We start from the raw sequence: 20,052 nt of genomic DNA on the forward strand, positions 1-20,052 counted from the left end.
ACAGACGGTCTCGTGGAGGTTGCTAGGCTCCACGGTGCAGAGCTCCGGATGCTCTGGGTGAACGAGCCACCAAAATAGAAATCGTAAATACGTCTTATAAAAGTCGCGTTCGAAGACGGGAAGAGGTGGGCGGTGGATCAGGCCGCCACGCTCCTCTGGATCTCACACAGGGTTTCTATTACCCTGCCGTGTACCCAGAGTCCCCACGAGATGGATGTGGAGTCCTCTTCGGCTTGGGCGGAAACTGCTCAAGCCTCTTATACGGCTAACAAGCCAATCGTTAGCCGCCACGTGTGAATAATTTAGCACTAGCCAATCACGGGGAACAAATTTGCATGCCGGTGGCGGGAACTCTTTTGCACCGTGCATTCCTCTTGCAACATGAGCAATGCACTCTGCAAAAGAAGCTGCAGAAAAGGCGGGAAACTCGTCCCTGCACCGGGGTTTCCTCTTGCTACAGGAAACTCTCCCGTGCAATGCTCTGCAACTTGGCGGGGATAATTCTGGTGCCGAAGCACACACACAATCATGCCTTTTGGGTCATGACATTACTGAGCTCCACGACCCAAGAAGCAAAGATACTGTAGATACCAGATATAATTTAATTAGGAGAACAAGCTTAGCACATGAGTAGTATTCTGACTGGTTAGTAAATATGTGATCACACAGTAACTAACTATGTGTTAGCTTATGATTGGACTAACTATGCATCTATGAATGTATGAAAGATACATGATTTAGGAAGATTTTGAATATGGGTGATTTTGGATATGGATATTGCACTTATCTCCCCTTTTGGCCAGTCTGGTCACCTGACTGACAGTGAAAAAAGCTAATTTGGTTATATTCACTGCATCAGTGTACTTGAACCATGTTGAAGTAGGAGCTGATAGCTCATTGGGAGCAACAGCATATGTAATTAGCAGTCAGTATAGTAACTGCTAATATACTGGCTATACCTTGTTAGTATTCCACTGAAAAGTGCATGGCAGTGCAAAGGTTTTTAGTGTTCTTACGCACAGTTCATATTCTAATTGGTTGCTTTCTGTGATAAAGTTTGGGGGCTGAATTGTCTGCTGGTGTAAGCCCTCTTAGCTCTCTTGACTTAAATGGAACTGTGCCAGTTTACATCAAGTCACGCTAGTTTACATTAGCTGACAATCTGAAACCCCAAAGAGTGTTCAATTCCTGAGAAAATATCAATATTAGTGCAGACTGACAGTCACTTGATGTCATGAAGCTACTGCAGCCTTAGCTACAGAGCTGAGGATGACCCCAATTTACAGCAGCGTCCATTGCTGTAAGTATGATCATGAGTAAGAAGTGTTATGAACAAAGTTAATCCCACATGGTAAAGAATGATTCATATTTATTTTCTCCTAGGCCTTGGACAGCTGATAGCTATGGAGCTTTTGTCTGTCACCGGTGGAGAATGTTACCATGTTCCTGGTGAGGCTAGAGACGTAACAGCACAGCACTTCGTATGCTTTGACTCTCAGAATCTGCACAGCACAACAGAAAAGCAGCTGATTATAAGAAATTCTACGTATGTAGCTACTAATAATATACAACATTATACAGCAGGGATGTCCACCTGGCTGCCCCCCAGCTGCATGTGCCCCCCCAAAGGGTTAGCTCCTGCCTAACCACCACTTCCCCCTGCCTCCCATTTCCCATGGATGCCCTGGTCTTTGGGCTCTCCCTCCCTCGTCTGGCTTCCATTTCTTGCTTTTGCTCCTGGGGGCAGGGCAGCAGGAGGAGGCCGGGGTGCCTATACTGCGCATGGGGTGAATGAGAACAGCCAAGATGTTTGCATGACAAGGGAGTGTGTGGCTGTGAGAGGTGAGTGTGCTGCATGTTGCAGGGAGCCCGGCTGCCTGTGCAGTGGGCTGCCTATGAGGCATACATGGCCAGGATGGGGAATCAAGCTGCCTAAGCTCTGTGTATGGCAGGGAAGGGGGTCCACCCATGCTATGTGAACAGTGGAGGTGGGGCAGGTTTCCTGGAGGGGAACCCAATGGTGAGGGGGGCCTTCCAAGCATCATATGGCCCCCAGTGACCTGGAAATTAGTCCTGTTATACAGTACTAACATACTAATAGGTATTACTGGTTGCTGACAGATGTGAACAAAAGACACACTTTACCGAAGAAGCAGTGCATTAGTTTGACCCAGGTCTGCAGCTTCTGTAGAGATCAGGGCTCTTTGAGGCTTTTATGTAAAGTTTATTCAATCTGCTATTAGATAAAAGCATCATAAAATCCCTGATAAAGCTCCTGATCCATACAGATGTTGGGCAAGCCGGATTCAACTAACGCAATCCCTCTTCTGGGCATGCGCTAGACTTGGTGCGGGGCGCACACAGTTTAAAGTAAAGTGCTGTTTTTCTGTTCTTGTTTTTTATATCTGTAAGCAGCCACTGTGTTCTGCTGGATGATAATAGCATCAGAGGGTTAAGCACCAGGGCCTGAGAGCTATTTCAGTTAAAGGACAATGAGTATAAACTGGCCATGAATACATTTAGGCCAGATTAGATTAGAAGGTTTTTGAATCCTTAGAGCAGTAAGATTATGGAACAACTCCCAAGAGTGTTTTCGGGGCAAAAAACCCCCAAGTTTTAAGAACAAACTTGATAAGTTTAGGAAAAGGATTATATGGCCTGGCTGCCTGCAATAGTAAGGGGCTGAGCTTGATGATTTAAGAGGCCCCTTCTGCTCCTTTGTTCTTTCTGTAGCCAGAATCTGCCAAGCTAAGAAAACCTTTATGCATTTAGTTAATTGAATGGATAAATGTTCCTTTCTGTCTGCTCCCTCAGTAACTGAGATAAAAGTGTGCTTACAGTAGCCAAAGAAATAATATGCTAGTGAAATATTTTTGACCAGATTACAATAAATACCTATTATGTATGCTTTGCTTAGGTGTATTAATAGCCCAACTTGACCTCAGAGAACTACTAAACAAACTAATTACTGAGAGCCCAGACAGTTCCATTGAGTGGAGTTTGGATCAAATCCCAGAAGGAAAAATATTTAGTCATTTAAATGCTATGTTGCAGTATAAGTTAAGAAGGCAAGACTGTGTCAGCAGCTCTTCCATACTTTATATAACGTCTGTTATTACAACTCCTGTGTGTGTGTGTGTGTGTAGAGCTCTTACAACTTGTATATCTATCTATCTATAGATCTATATAGATATATAAATCTATAGATAGATATAGATCTATATAGATATATATATAGGTACTGTCATAACATATAGACAGCTCTACTCACATACAGCCTTACTGCACAAGTCCATAGTTTCATAGTTGGTCGGGTCGGAAGGGACTTGAGCAGATCATCAAGTCCGACCCCTTGCCATGGCAGGAAAAAGTACTGGGGTCAAGCGACCCCAGCAAGGTGTTTGTCTAACCTCCTCTTAAAGACCCCCAGGGTAGGAGCCAGCACCACTTCCCTTGGAAGTTGGTTCCAGATCCTAGCCGCCCTGACTGTGAAGTAGCGCCTCCTGATATCTAGTCTGAATCTACCCTCTGCCAGCTTGTGACCGTTATTTCTAGTCACTCCTGGTAGTGCTTGGGGGAACAGGGACTCCCCCAATGCCTGTTGGTCCCCTCTGACTAGTTTGTAAATGGCCACTAGATCCCCCCTCAGCCTTCTCTTGTGGAGGCTGAACAGGTTCAGGTCCCTTAGCCTCTCCTCGTAGGGCCTGCCCTGCTGCCCCCTGATCGTGCAGGTGGCCCTCCTCTGAACCCTCTCCATGTTGTCCACATCCCTCCTGAAGTGTGGTGCCCAGAACTGGACGCACTACTCCAACTGCGGCCTGACCAGTGCCACATAGAGGGGGAGGATCACCTCCTTGGACCTGCTCAAGATGCATCTGTGGATGCATGACAAAGTGCGGTTGTCCTTCCTGACCGCGTCCCCACACTGCCGGCCCATGTTCACTTTGGCATCAATAATGAGTCCAAGATCCTTTTCTGCCTCTGCACTGGCGAGAAGGGAGTTCCCCAGCCTGTAGGTCTGCTGCTGGTTCTTCCTCCCCTGGTGCAGCACCTTGCACTTGTCAGTGTTGAAACCCATCCTGTTCTCATCCGCCCACCCCTGTAACCTGTCTAGGTCCGATTGCATCCTATTCCTCCCTCTAGCGTCCTTACATCCCCCCACATCTTAGTGTCGTCAGCAAATTTTGAACAGGGTGCTTTTTACCCCCTCATCCAAGTCACTGGTGAAGATGTTGAACAGTGCGGGTCCGAGAACCGAGCCCTGGGGAACCCCACTGCCTACGTCCCTCCAGGTCGAAAATGACCCGTCCACCACCACTCTCTGGGTGCGGCCCCCCCAGCCAGTTAGCGACCCATTTGACTGTGTAGGTGTCGACGCCACAGTCCCCTAGTTTTTTTAATGAGAATGGGGTGAGAGACAATGTCGAAGGCCTTCCTAAAGTCCAGAAAGACTATGTCCACTGCTACACCTGCGTCCAAGGATTTTGTGACCTGGTCATAGAAGGCCACCAGGTTGGTCTGACAGGGCCAGTTCTGGGCCTCTAATGAACCCATGTTGGTTGCCCCTAAGCATAATCTCCCCTGCTGGCCCCTTGCGGACATGCGCCAGGATAATTCTCTCAAAAAGCTTACCCAGGATCGAGGTAAGACTAACTGGCCTATAGTTCCCTGGGTCCTCCTTCCTCCCTTTTTTGAAAGTGGGGACCACATTGGCCCTTTTCAGCTTTGTCCATCAGCTTTGTCACTAGAAGGGACTATAGGCCACTTCCTTTATAATCTTTAAAAAGAAAGATACCTTTAACAGTAGACTTTAGTTCAATTTTATTCTGTAATCTTCCAAAAAAAAGTCTCTCTCTTTTATACCAGCTTTTTTTTCTGTTTGTTAATGTTTCCAGCCACGTGGAACTTCCTTTCTACTGGCAGATAATGAAACCTAATCTACAATCGCTAATGCCAGAAGAGCCTGTGAACTTGGCAAAGATCAAGTACAACCTAGATATAGAGTCAGGTTTCTCTCTAAACCCTGCCCTGGGAGTACTGCAGCCTCACACAGATCACAAGTTCACGCTCACTTATGCTCCAAAGGAGGTATGGGTTGTGATTCCTTGCTATCTACACACTGCAGAGATGTATTTTTACACAAGCCATGAAGTCTTTGCTATGGAGCTTTCTGAATTAGATTTAATTAACTAGTACTATACTGTGATAAAATTTATTTTAGGGAGTTACTCAAAGAGAGCATGTTCTGGTTGAAAAAATACTGAAAAAATGTCAAGTCCAACATTCTGACCACGTATCATTTCCATACCAATTTAACTTCATTAGCTTCAATTAAAATACTGTTGAGTTAGAGTGATGTGAGAGCAGGGTTGGCTCAGTATATTTATAGAAATGTGATCCAAACAGATTAGGCCCAGAACCGGGGAGGACTCTGTTACGTTAATGATTGGATGCATACGTGTCTAAAAGAAAAAATAAAGGTGAAATTCATTGTTTTTTTTAGAAAGGCTTTAAAACACATTAATGGAAATCTATTTCCATATTACATTATTCATGTTAATAGTATTAATAGTATTAATGTGTTAATATAGTATATATAGTATTAATAAACAAGTGAAGTCCCTGCAAAGCATTGAAGAACTGAGGTCCATCCAACTGGATATCATTACTTCATACCATTAGGTTAGAGAAAGATGTTTCTCAAATGTTGTGTTGCCAACAGAAACACATTAATAGCATTTCTTTGTTAAATATAGACAAGCATCACAGTCAATGACATTTGATTATAGTGAGGTAGAACTATTCTTTAGCTTTTAAAGAATTATATTGATGTTCTTGATTTATTTATTATATTGCATCCATTTTCCCACTTCAATTATTTTTTTTCTTTTGGAGATACATGGTTAGTTAATAACGAATTCCGTTTATTTCCTTTTTTGTATAGCTGAAGGATTATCACAGTGTGATTCAGATCGTACTGAGAGATATCCCAGAGCCACCAAGGTAAGCTGAGAAGCACTAATAGCAAATAGTGAAACAACGGACTTTTTGGTAATATGTGTATCTGTGATTTATTTCTCCAGTGATAGTAATGCTGGTGGGAAATGCTCGATTCTAAAGAATTCATCTACAGAAGAGGTAGCAACACAAATGGCATCAACAAAAAGTTCCCTGCATTGACTAACGCTCATACTTTAGCTTTCCCTGGAACACCTCTGTTGGCAAGAAGTGATTCATGTCTTTTCATTCATAAAGGCCAATGAACAGCCATCAGATGTTTATCATTTCCAAACACCAGCAATCTCGATTAAATTAAACTCATCATCCTAGATGCTTTATATACCAATGCCTTCCCTGTACTTCTTTAGCTTAATTTATCTCTTTAGGTTAATATATTACATTATTTCTTCAAGCCAGTTTGAATTCTTTCACTACTTCCTTTTTCGAATGATCTATTTGAGAAGTTTCTAAATACTATTTTCCCCCCCATAAAGTATTTCAAAAAATAAAGTCTCAGCCAAAAAGAGAGAATTCACCATGACCTAAGAGCCATCTTGTAACATTTCTATACAAACAGTATTTGTTTGAGAAGGTTGTGGGTATAGTGCACACTATCCTATATAGTGGGCACGTCTACACATGCATTTACGCACAACTAAATTTAATGCGCATGAAGCAATTTCTGGCAGGTGTCAACACGTGCAGGGACTTGGCACTAATGCTAGTCCCAAGTCCCTGCAGCCCTGCCATGTGCCCTATGGCCACCAGGGGGAGCTCCAGCCTCTGGCCACAGGGCTGCCAGCACTTGGCAGCCACCTTGACGCTAGAGCCAGGTGCTAGCACCTGGTAGCCATCTGGGAAACTATGATCCCTAGCATGGGCGACTAGTGCCACCGGAGGGGGGTGGCACATGCCCCCCCTGCAACCAGTCCCACCAGGCAGGGGCGGTGAATCCCCCCATGGCTGATCCCACTGCCCCGGGCACACCCGTGGCCAATTCCACAACAGCCAATCGCTGCAGCCACTTCTGGGAGTGGCCCCAGGGGCGGCTGCGGCGACCGGCCGATGCTTGTAGCAGGGGCACTAGCGCTCCTGCCTACACCCCCTGGCCGTTGCCTAAGCGGTGAGCGTGGCCGGTCAGGGGGTGCATCTGCGCTCTCAGGGGGGTGCACATGCACCCCCATGCACCCACTACGCGTTGCCACTGATCCCTAGCCAGCCCCTTCCCTGCCCAGGAGCCGCATGCCCAGCGCAGGGACAGCATACAGCAACTCCCTCCTTGCCCACTCTGCCTCCCCACGCCAGGGCTGCCCCTGCCCTTGCCAGTGATGCCCAGTGCCCTGCTGCTTCAGCCCAGCCCCTGCCAGCGACAAGCAGCACCCCATGCTCCTACTGGCCATGGTGCTGGGCCCAGCAGCCCCCCCTCCCCCACTTCTTCCCCAGGCCCCACGACAGCTGCGCACCTGCCAGCGGGGGCCAGGGCACTAGATACAGGAGGCCCTGCCTGACCCCCACCTCCTGCACTCTGTGGTCCCCGCTACCCGCACCCCCGCTACCCCCTGCCCACCTCCAGCACCACTCTCAGGACATGCACGTGGGTGAAATAAAAAAAACAACTTTATTACCCTCACAACACCCACCCCCATCTCTCCCCCCTCAACCAACAGAGCCCCTCCCCACCCACCAACAATAAAAAGCCACAAAAGTGGGAAACTATATGCAAGGGGAAAACTATTTACAATATTTTGGATCTTCAAGCCCAGAGTGGGGGTTTGGGGCAGGGGGCAGGCAGAGCAAGTGCCCAGCACCCCATCCCCTGGATGTTCCCCAAGACTGGGCCCAGGCTGGCCCCCAGTGGCATGGCAGACCCGGCACTAAAGTTAATGCCGGGTCACGTCTACACATGCATTAATGTGCATTAACTAATCACACCTAAATTTGATACCTGCATTTTCAGGTATCAAATTTAGGTGCGATTAGCCTAAGTTAACGTGCATTAAGGGTGTGCATGTGTAGACGCATGCCTGTAATACTCATTAACTTAGGTTAGTGTGCATTAACATGCCTCGTGTAGACGTGCCCAATATTCTGTAATATTTTTTTACTGAGTATTTCATGCAAAGATCTCTAATGTCTTTACAAGTGTTAATTCTCACCATGTCCCACAGTTCGGAGAAACAAGATATGATTCTTGGAAACACACGCCCCAGAAGAGATGATGTGATAGCCCTGGAAATAGAAGTTAAAGGTTCAACAGAACCATTTCAACTGCTTTTGGAACCATATGCCATTTTCATCCCTGGGGAAAACTTTATTGGTATTAATATTAGAAAATCCTTCAAGGTGTGTCTGCTTCTGATTTTGTTACTGCTTATGGTATAACCAAACACTGCGATATTACTAGAAGACATATTGGTACAGTCTGAGGATGTCAAACAGTGGGCCTATTGGCCATATTTGACCCATTGAGGTGGGTCATACAACCTACAGGACTTTTTGCTGTGGCTGTTGGAAGCCAAGGAGTTAATACCACTGCTCATGAAGCTCCATAATTGGAGCTGCTGGAGCCATAGTTTCAGAGAGGCCAACACCCAGGGGTTAATGCTGCTAGCTGATTTTGGTTTTTGGTTGCTGCTGGTGGCTAAAATCTGCGATGTACACCGCTAAGTGATGGCACCCCACAGATCAACCACTATTAACATTTTCTCAGGGTTGCACTGCTTTGTGTACCAGCTGTGGCTCCTCTAGTCCGGCAAATTGGACTTGACTCTTGCAGCAAACTTCCTTGCAGGAGGCTTCTCCCGCAGCTGATGATCAGGGACTCGGAACAGTTTCTTCAAATAGTTAGTTTGCCCAAAGGTCCATATCAAGCAGCAAAAGGGGTTAAAATCACAGAAGGGTCTGTATGTGTACATCTTGTCTCACTAAAACCTTATTCTTGCCTTGCAAGTCCCATTCATTGCTCTGTCTGGGCTGGGAGGGGCACAGAGCTCTGCAGCGGATCTTCTCTGTCTGTCTGTCTGTCTGTCTGTCTGTCTGTGTCTCTCAGGGTGTGGACTTGACACATTTACTCTGCAGCATTTTCAGTGCTGTTCTCTAGTATGAAGTTGTTTCTGAAGAAGCCAGGAGTATGTTAACTCCAGGAGAACTTCCCTGGAGCTTGCAGTCTTTCTGGGTATATGCTGTGATCTTTGTGCGTTGGAGTCAGAGATGAGCAGACACAGACAGCACAAACCCCCAGTATTTCATACCTTACAAATAAATAGGGAGTATTTGATAGTGCTATTGTCAATAAATGGTCTTGTTGCAGGCTGCTGTGAAAGCATAAAATGTTTTGTTTAGCTCATTAATTTTTAACTGTTTTAGATGTGGAACAACAGCAAATCATCTGTCAAATATTCCTGGGGAAAAATCAGTGAATGTGATATACTTGAAGTTGAACCTCATACTGGATTCATAGGTGAAATTTCCAAGCCTGTACATGACTTTTTAAAATAAAACCCTGTAAGTTATTAAGAGATGAAGAGCAAAGTGGTAAAGTGTCATGTTGCTAAAATGTGTATTATAAAGTAGATGCTGGGGAAGTCATCCGACTGACTTCCTTGTGTCCTTTTTTTAAATTGCCTCTCATTCCTTCTTCCCTCAGAAAATTGTCCCCCATCTTTCCCCTGTTGCAAGACTCTGTGCCCTCTCCATATCCATAGACTGGGTTTTTTTTGTTTTGTTTTTTTAAATCTAGAAGCCAATGAATGCTGTGAATTTGAACTGAACTTTACTGGAGGCAAACCAGGACATGCCAGCCACAATCTGCACTGCAAAATTGAACACTCCACAGAGCCAGTTGTGCTGCACGCTGAGGCTGCTTTTAAGGTGAGGACAAACATAATTTTTCAGGAGAACTAGGTGGTACTAGGATACTTGTAGCCTTTTATCTTGGCTGCCATCAAATCCAGCTGCAAAATTGGTGATGCGCAGATTCTTGTCCACTAACAGCTGTTGGGTGCTGTATGTGAAAGAAGTTGGTGATGTTGATCCAGTTCCTACAGGGTGCCCCTTGCTTCTTCAGCAGTCTAGCACTGGCTATAAGAGGTGTTTATAAGTGAGAGGGATGCTTATCTCACTGCTTCTGAAGGCAGGCTCCTTGCAGGCACCAGGGACCCCTTGTTTTCCTCCGTTCCCCTCTCTCTCTGCCACCTCACCATCTCCCTCTGTGTTAGGGACTCTCTGTGACCTCGACACCTCTCTCGTGCCAGATGCTCCGTGTGCTCCCAGTTCTCGCTTCTCTCATTCATTGTCTCTCATCTTCCCCCCAGGCCAGGGCTCTGTGTCTGTCCGTTTCCCCCTTTAATCCCATACCCCTCACACAAGGGTCTCATTCTGGACTTCCACATGTTCCCCTTACCAAGGTGTGTCTGCCTCCCTTTCCTCCCATGCTAAGAGCGCTGTGTGCATTCCCGTTCTTCCCCTTCCTCCCCCCTGGTTATCTTTTTCTTTCCCACAAGGGGTGCCTGTAGACCTGCAGGGATGCAGCTCTGACTCGCTGTAATTACAGTGTGTCTGAGCAGACTCAATGAATCGAGTCTGCTGGAGTGTGAATATTAGTGCACTTCAGCAGCTTCTATGTCTTGTGTATTCAGCATCTCTGCACTTCAGAATGGTGGCAGGGGGCACTTTAGCACTTTAACTAAAGCTCATTGAACATGCTTTAGTTAAAATGTCCCCATCACCATTTTGAAGTGCAGGATGCTGAATACATGAATCACTGCAGGCATTTTAGTTAGAGCAGCTCTCAGACCCACTCTAATTAAAGCTCTCCCCCCCTGGAATACATACAAAGACACCCCCTAGGACATTAGTCAGGATATCAATCTCCCAAGTGCTGACCATGTGCAAGAGGTTCACTGTGTCCTGTACTGCCCTGTTCTGGTTTCCCCTTTTCCCCAAAGTGCATAGGATTTTTGGATTTTTGCTCATTAATGCCTGGAACATCCCTTGAGTGTATGAAGCTGATCAGGCAGGACATTCTGTACAAGCAAATAGAGAGGTGCCACTCAGTGGAGTATAAGGTCTCACCTTGCCTCACTAGTTAGTCTATGCTAGCAGCCCATCATTGACCCCTGTCCTCAGCAACTTCTGTGGTGCATAAACCATGGGCTCTGACAGTTTCTGCAAGGCAGACCTTGAAAGCTAGATGCCAAGGGGTTGCTCTTAGTTTCTGCATGCAATTTGCACCACGCAAAAAAGCTGGGTGTATGAATCTGAGCAACTGCAGCTGTGTGAGACTTGTTCTCACAATTAATTAAGAGGAAGAACACATGGACTATGCTTACAGGTTGCACCCATCACTCAAAGATACCTGCTGGGGCATGGTTTGTGGGGGAAATTGCTGCTGGGCCTTCTAAATGTCTGGTGCCCAATATGTGGTATGTACAAGATGAGGCCCTGCTGCTTTGTGTGTCATGTCTGTTCTATACCAGATAAGCCTCATCCACCACCCATGTGAAGTAAATGGGAAAACTCATGCTGATTTGTTCAAGTCTCAAAACAGGATTTTGGTCTTTAGGCCCATCAGACACCCATTCATGCGGACTAAATTCATGTGCAAATGCAAATCTGAAATCCCAGTCTTCATTTTAATCAGAGGAGCAATTTCCATGATGACCATATGATCTTTTCTGCAGTAGATATAATACTTTTGCTTTCAGATATTTTATGTAACTATAAACATAAAACTTAACTAATGTGTGCTTTATAATTTGGCAGTTTTGGTAAAAAAAAACATTTTTAAAAGTTATGTTATTTCTTCCTTGGTGTCCTAGGGTCCAGTTCTTTCTGTTGGTGTTCCATCACTTCAGTTGGGTTTGATTAAGTTGGGAGAAAATGTGTTAAGCTCCTTTGAGATTCAAAACCTAAGTCCATTGCCAGCACAGTGGAGAATGCAAGAAAGTCGAGCCTGTTTAGCTGAAAGGAATGAAGAGGTAGGTCATACCCTGTGAACAACCATACCCAGAGCCAGCTGTTCTCTCATCTTTGCTATTTATCTTTCATTGTCATTCTTATCATGATGATCAAACTCTTTGAACATCAGAAAACAGTTTTATTAAGTGAAATACTGTTGCCAGTTTTCTTCATTTCCTTTTATCACAGATTCCCTGATGATCTAATTTTATGACAGGTTGAACATTTCCTTTGGGAACAGCTAGTGGCTTTAACTCCCATTAATATGAATAGAAAGTGAAGGGATTAATAAGAAGTGCTTATAATATCTCAGAAAGATGTAATTGCAGAATTAGGGCTTATGAATATTAAACAATAAATTTGAAAAAATATAAAGAATAAAAATATACAAATAATTAAATGCTTCCTGCTGGCAAAATACCAACCAACACTGCTTATGAGCACTCAGGTTGTATATTCTGTATCCTATTATTTGTCTGCACAGTCTATTTTATAAAATAATCCCTCTAATATTATGGCTCAGACATGGTTTAAAGTGATGATATTCATTTCATTATTCTTCTGTACCTGCCCCAATGCCTGACTTGCCCACTCTGTTCCAAGTTCTTTTAAACACAGTTCATCTTGGTGTAGTTCTAGCCATTTTGACCAGGTACTGCCTCTAGCCTCATGAAAATCCAGATTTTGTTCCACATCCACGTAACAGAAGGATCTTACAGACACAGCAGTTCATGTCATGTTCACGCTCTGCTTTAGGCATCATCTTAAATCTCCTTAAGGCTGACACCAATATGCAGTAAACCACCAAAGTACTGAGCAAGCGCATATTTTGGTTTTTTGCAATCTGTATTGGCTATCTGTAAATTTCCAGACTGCTGTTAAAGTATTTTGACCTACATGGATCTAGGACTTCCCTGCTTGGGAGATCACATTTCACTTTTTCTCACGCAGCTGCAATTGAATTTAGCAGGTGAAAGCTGAATCTTGAGCTCCTGTGGTTTGAATGTGAGGAGGTGGGCTGACCTGCTGTTTTGATAAGAATTTATTCTGATGTGAATGTATACCCTGCTTAAGCTGTAAAATAGCCAGAAAGCATGGACCTAAAGAACATGCAGCAAATCTGGGATTTGAGGAAGAGGGCATATTGTCTGATGGTTGATAGCTATGAAGTAGTCTTCAGTATTTTGGTGTATAGTTTAGTTAATTTTTGCTGGTACATTGTGGGGTTTGTGGATGGTTTTGTCTTGTATATAACAATGGTTTAACAATCATTTTGTCTTGTATATATTTTGGGGGTCGGACTCGATGATCTGGGGGTCGGACTTGATGATCTATTGAGGTCCCTTCCGACTCTAGCATCTATGAATCTATAACGTTGTATGTTCGAGAAGAAATGTTACGGGCACCTAAAATCTGAAAGTGGTGCTTTCTATTTTCTTATAAAACAATAAAAGGGGAAATGTTGCCTTTAGACCTTTTCACATAATTCTCAATGCAGTCAGTGGGAGTTATGCATGCTTATTTGAAGGCAAAATTTGATCTCATCACAAAGCCCAACCTTTCTCGGATGGACCAGGTCAATCCTGCAGGTCAGTTATTAGTTGCTTCTTACTGCTAAAAATTGAAGATCCATGCCATATTCCTAGTACCTTGATCTTGATCAGTTGAGACTCTGTGGCCACATCTACACAAGACACTGACTGCACAGTTGTCATTGTGCAGTCATTTAGTACTTGCATACCCGAGTAAATGATTGCGCAGTAACCAGCATTACTGCACAGTAGCATTCCCACATGGCTGCCTGGTGACACTGGCTGAGCAATAACTCATTATTACTGCACAGTAGCGTCACGCCATGGTTCGTGCCCTGCGACGCAACTGCGCAGTACTTAACGAGCTACTGCACAGTAAGCGTCTCATGTAGACACAGCCTGTGTCCTTTAGCTAGAGCCTATCTTCATATGTCAGAGGTATGTCACCAATCTGAGTTCTTGGTATCAGTGGTTCACTGCTGTCTGAGAGCTTCTGAGAGATATTTGTCATGTTTGTTTCCTCTCTGTTACCAGGTATCCCCATTCACAGTTCGGCCATCTGATGGAGAATTACCTCCTTTAGGCGAATGCAGAGTATCAGTCCTGTTTGAGGCCCAGCAATGTCAGCATCTCCAGACTGTGTTAGAACTAGTGGTAGAAAACGGAGAAGAAAGGTGAGGGGTAGGGGATGGGAGGTTTCTTCACCATCTTTTATGTGTCTTGTGATTTCGATGGTTATCTCCTGAAACAACACAATGTGTCAGAACCTCAGCACTCCGGACAGAGCATATAGCCTTTCATTAAACTATGCAAATAAAAACTTGGGTAAATTTCTGCCTGCATGCTGTTGTGTAGTGTACACATCTCACTGACAGTACCTTTGTGTGTCCATTTCCAGTCATCTTCCTGTTTTTGCTGAGGTGCAGACTCCCCAGGCTTGTCTGATTTCCAGTCACCTAGTATTCAGCGAAATTTATATTGGAGTTCCTGCACAAGCAAACATCAGACTTTTTAACCAGATGCTGCTGCCTGCAAAATACTGTTGGGGAGAGGTAAGCAGCTTTCTAGTGTGAGGAATAGTGTTGACAGGGTGCAATAAAGGCAGGGGCTGTAAGTACTACCACAATACAAATAATACAAATGATGAGTGAACTGAGATGCATTGTAGAACGTGTGTGTTGTGACCACTATGATTGGGTCAGCAGCAGCGGGTAAATTTGGGAACCTTGTGCACCAAACCTCCTGAGATAAGAGCAACTGTCATCTGGTACTAATAGCTGGCTTGTATTCTGTATGTTGGCCTGTCAGTAGAGCAGGGATAGGACATGTTTAGCCAGTGCATTAGAAGAGGATTGCACTAGGTAAGGATTCCCTTTGATTCTGCTAAGCTAATTTATGATGCACCATAATAGTGTGTGATGATGTTACAGAGTAGCAAAGAAGATCCTTACTTTGATGGTTATCCCAACTTAGTCCTTTGTGGGCAGGCATGTGGAACAAGTGTGCAGGTAATAATAATTACAGAAAGTGTGTAAGGGTGAGATCCAGAAGAGCACTTGGGCACCACAGCACCGAATGATGCAGTGCATAGCTTTTAGGAGGCTGGTGCCTGGTCTGGAATCCAGAACCTGAGCAAGATTTCTTACTCATTCAGTGTATGGGGGCTCAGGACAGAATCCAAAACAAACACGCATAGTGTTTGTGCCTTTTACATGGAGCAGTTATTAAAATGGTCCTTGGAGTGAAGATGGGAACCCAGGTCTCCACACGTCCAGCTGAGTGCCCTAACCACTATACAGAGTCGTATTCCTTCTTGCTCTCTCTTTCTGGCTTACTGAGTGGCATAGCTGCAAGGCTGGAGAGTGCTATCCCAAAATAGCCTGTCGGCTGAGGTTAGGCACCTCCAGGGATGGGGGAGATGAGTATTTGAACCCCCTCAGGGAAGGGGGGAATGCAACCCAGGGCTTTTGCGTCCTGAATCAGTGCTTAAACCAAGTGTTACATAAAAAGGAGTTGCTGCCACCACTGATCTTTTAGAAAGAAGCAGCAGCTACCAGGCTTTGCTGTGTGGAATAGCACACCGTAGGTGGGTGGGCGTGTGTGGAGTACTCCAAAAATATCTAGTGGATCCAGCCCTTCCAGGGAGGTAGGTGGAAGAGCCCCTAGTTTCTGAATCTTGAGTAGGTTGAGGCATGAAAGAGGTGCCGAGTTGCTTACCCAAGTTGCTTAGACAGGTGCTTCTGGGCATGCTGAGAAGCAGAACCTTGGCACCTGGGAAACGTCAGGGTCAAGGAAGTCTATTGCCTAGAAAGCTTAATCACCTCCAGGGTTAGAAGGCAGCTGAGCTGCGGTGTTCAGGATCGCAGATACAGAGTGAAATGCCTTAATTCCCCCCAACCCCGACTTAGTTCTGTTTGAATGTGGCCTTAAGCAGCTAATTGCAATATTGAAATGAAGAGATGTTTGAAGTGGGTCTGGATTTATAAGTTATAATTGTGACCATCCTTAAGTGTACAGGTTGCTTCATCCTTGTGGTTATCCTCTCTCTGAGAATGCAGTTTGAAGGGAAGAGATTTAACCAATTGCAGGTAATGCTTATCTCATCTCTCTGGCAGCTCATTGGGAGTCAATCTGCTCTCTGCTCTGCCATCATCACCCCAGCAAGTGGCATTTTGGGCCCAAACGAAGAAAAAGAATTGTGTGTGGAGCTGACAGCTAACACTCTGGTAAGTGTAAAAACCAGCTAAAAATGAACAGGGAACCAGGAGTTTCTTAATTTAGCACTATGAGCAGGTCAGCCACCCAGCTTACTTAATTGAGGCCGGGCAGCATAGTGTCCAGGGTTATCGGCCAGTTTATTTTACAGGAGACAGCCTTGTCCCCACAGTAAAAAGAAAGCAACAAATGAAGCCAGTGTGCCAGCAGCAAACAAGCAAAGAAACCCAAACTTGCAGTCTTTCCGCAGCCCATGACACAAGGCTGGAAGACTCTGTACTTCTCCCTAAGCAGCAGTAGCATCTCCTCTCCCCCTTGCACTCTGCTAGCCGAGCTTTCAACCCCTCCTCACTTATTATTCATCAGTAACAGCTGGCCTTCCAGTTCTCCAGCCAGGTAGCCTACAAACCACTGCCCACCAGCAACTGGGCTCCAGCCCCTGCAGGCTGTACTTCCTTACAGCCTCCATTTGGTAGTGGTTAGGGCCACTCCATTCACAGAGCCCGAGCCTGGGCATCTTCAGGAAACATTATAAGACCATTTTGGGGGGGCAGGCTTTTAGCAAGAGTTACATTTTGGGGCATTGTCTGGGGAGTTTCTTGTTTAGCACATGCTATTTTATTTTACTATTTTATCTTTATTTATAATTTTCATAATGTTAGTTATTGTAAGCTACCCTGAGGCTTTTCCAGAGAGGGTGTCATGGAAATCTAATAAATAAATCAGTAAAACAGATACATAAACATAGTGTTGCCTAGCACAACACAGATTGCATACAGTTTTCTGAAACTGCATTTCAAATATGCCTTACAGATTACCGTGATTGAAGGCAGTAGATGATATGGTTTGAATTATACACACTTTAAATCAGTGCTGTTTTATTTCTTTGCTTCCCAGCCTTCTTTGTTTGCTTTTTATTATGCCTGTTTCTTAATACAAGATATTTAGTGCTTCTTTCATAACATACACATCCTCCCTTTTGTCATTGCGCCAGCCGTAATTTAGAGGATTGGCATCTCTTCTACAGCAGTGCTTTGATTTTACGGATGTAACTTAGCTCACAGAATGTATTAGCGTAATTGAGAGCTTGCATTAAAAAGGAGTTGCTGTGGTCAGCACTCTGCAAGCAGGACTATGAGAGATGCCACAGGATTTATCAGCTCTGAAATAAAGAGGCTTCTGCTGTTCAAGTTTATAATTTATGCAGGCTGTAGAGATTCGTGGAGTTTAAGACCAAAATGATTATCATCGTCTAGTCTGACTTCCATCACAAATGTCACCCTGCAGTTACTGCATCAAAGCCAGTGACTTGAGGCCAAATGAAATCATCTCTTTTAGAAAGCCACCTAGTCTTGATTTATTGTCCTTATATTCTTAAGAACTTCAGCACATCCAAAACTGTGTGCTGTATGATAAGTAATGGTAAGTTTTGCTAACTGAAGTGTGGATAATGCTTAAAGCAAGGAAGAGAAAACGGAGAGGTTCCAGAGGAGGCAGTCTAGTACTGAATTCAGATTAGGAGGAGTTAAGGTGATGCAACAGCCCAAGTAAATTTTCCTCCATATTTGAGGTGTTTACTTGACCAGAAATTACCAATGGATATAAGAAAAAATGGGCTAAGGATCTCTGACTTGGCATGGTTTTTTACATTTACTCTTGAAACACGTTCTTAATTTTCTTTATGATCTATCGTATTCCTTGCGTTAACTTCCCACTTTCTTATCTCATTCCAACTGCTCCTTACCTGCTGAAAATTACAGGAGGAAAGACTGGATTAATACGAGATCAGGCAACGGGTTTGGTTTCTGTAGGCAATTCACCACTGGAAAAAGTTTTCTTTCAAGTAGAAGTGGCAAATGTCCTAATGGTGTATTTTTAGGTTTATTATCTGGCAATAGCATGAAACGTACAGTAACAGCAGCACATTTTTACTTTTGTACCTCCTACTAAGCAAGTTGGATGTAGAGTTTGGGTAAGATAAAAGAACCCAAAAGACTTCCCAGTTCTACTGTGATTCTGTTTTTAATCCAGTCAGACGTAGACCTGTCTTATTAATACACTTTTTGATGAGATCATGTTTTTTCTGTATCCTTAACTCCATTTACAAGACTGTATAATCTGGCCCTTATTAGGGTGAGCTGAAGGACCTTACCCTCTGCTGTAGCATAGAAGACATGAAGGATCCTCTTTTTCTGGCCATTTCTGGACGAGTAAAGGGACTGCATGTCACATACTCAATACCCTATGACAGTGAAGTTATCAGGTAAGTGAGGACATTTAAAATCACCACTCAAACCAGGTAAATGAAGGCATATATAATCTTCCCTAAGCTTGTTTGTCTGCACTCAATGGATACACTATGTTAGTCCTCCTTGGAGTACTACTCAAAACAAGCAGTGATCAGTGCATAAAGAGGGAATGACTGGCTAGGATGCAGTACTGCAAAGAAGGACCTGGGGGCTACAGTGGACCAGAATATGAGCCAAGTGTGCTCTTGTTGCAAACAAAGCCAACAGCCAAAACTGGGTTGTATTAGTGTCACTTGCAAATCAAGGGAAGGGATTCTTTTGATCTATTCAGCACTGATGAGACCTCACCTGGAGTACTATGTCCAGTTTTGGGCCCTGCACTTCAAGAAGTATGTGGACAGTTTGGCATGAGTCCAGCACAGAACAATGAAAATAATTATAGACCTGGGAGGTGAGACAGGTGACAGATCAGTAACAGGTTAAACAGATGCTTTGCTGGGATGGTTTAGTCAGGGATGATTCTACCTTGTGAAGTCCCTTCCAGCCCTACTTCCCTGTGATCCTAAAGGCTCTGCTAAAGCATTGATCAGAGCATGCCTCACTTGAGTTGCGCAGAGTTTAGACTGAAATATGCCTATAAGTTTAGGCCATTCAGATCCCTGACAAAGCTCTGACAAGGTTAAGTGTTAAGATTGGTTGATAAGGCTGGGGCCAGATGGGCCAGATTGCAGAAGATAATGACAAAATGTTCAAGGATTAGTCAGTCTGGTGGAGATGTTGACATTTACTATGTAAATGCCTTATAAGAACAATTACACCTCGATAGGAACAACATTTTTTTGATCAATGCATAAGCGGGGAACTGGAAATCCTCAGAACTTTGTACTGGTCTGGGGACGCAATATGTGAGTTGTGCCCTACACATGGGGCTGACACCTTGTAACCATTTTCTGTGCCTGTTAGTGAGTAAGTGTTTTGTAGGTAATAACTCTGGCAGAACTTTTGCCCCTGAATTGAGCCTGTGATCATTCTTCCTATAACATCAAGGTCTTCAAGAGAACGCAGACCGCCTATAGCAGCAGCAGCACAGACGGCACTCCGACAGAGCACTCATACACAGAAAATGACACCAAGCACACAAACGGAGGACAGCACACTGTATTTGTCCACCTGTTGTGGAAGCTTTGCTGAGCCAAGCCTCTCAGGCACTAGTTTGTAGAAAACCAGTGACTAGTCTGAGAGAGAACACTGGATCAGTTCTTTGGGGACTGTAATTCCTGGTCAATCCAACCTTTGTCACTTAGCAGCTGCTGAGTGCAACATGGCTCATTATCACAGCAAAAGCAAAGGTAGGGAGCTTGTTTGTTGCCAGTTATTGATGGCAACATGGAAAACTTTAAGCTCCTTAATTTACATTTCCTTTGCAAGGTTTCGAGTAACATCCGCTCTGAACAGAGGATGTAGAACTGAAGACATAACACCCTGAGTCAATTGCTAGCCATGATAGATGGAGATGGGAAGCTGGATTATGGACCGATTGCATCTCTGCCTTAAAAGATCCAAATAATGAGAAGAAATGTGGTTTCCACATTCGTGAG

General features: G+C 44.4%; 1 protein-coding gene across 1 annotated transcript in view; it reads left to right on the plus strand.

The window, feature by feature from the left end:
• Positions 1-20,052, plus strand: part of DLEC1 (DLEC1, cilia and flagella associated protein) — a 62,453-nt gene that overhangs the window by 20,041 nt on the left and 22,360 nt on the right. Inside the window, exons 11-21 of the mRNA XM_006022950.3 lie at positions 1,384-1,546; positions 4,896-5,088; positions 5,945-6,003; positions 8,169-8,343; positions 9,367-9,460; positions 9,740-9,870; positions 11,820-11,978; positions 14,025-14,164; positions 14,389-14,542; positions 16,106-16,216; positions 18,338-18,468. Coding sequence (XP_006023012.1) covers positions 1,384-1,546; positions 4,896-5,088; positions 5,945-6,003; positions 8,169-8,343; positions 9,367-9,460; positions 9,740-9,870; positions 11,820-11,978; positions 14,025-14,164; positions 14,389-14,542; positions 16,106-16,216; positions 18,338-18,468 — 1,510 coding nt within the window. The remainder of the gene's footprint in view (positions 1-1,383; positions 1,547-4,895; positions 5,089-5,944; positions 6,004-8,168; positions 8,344-9,366; positions 9,461-9,739; positions 9,871-11,819; positions 11,979-14,024; positions 14,165-14,388; positions 14,543-16,105; positions 16,217-18,337; positions 18,469-20,052) is intronic.

This window comes from Alligator sinensis, unplaced genomic scaffold (assembly GCF_000455745.1).
Source record: "Alligator sinensis unplaced genomic scaffold, ASM45574v1 scaffold885_1, whole genome shotgun sequence".
NCBI lineage: Eukaryota > Metazoa > Chordata > Crocodylia > Alligatoridae > Alligator > Alligator sinensis.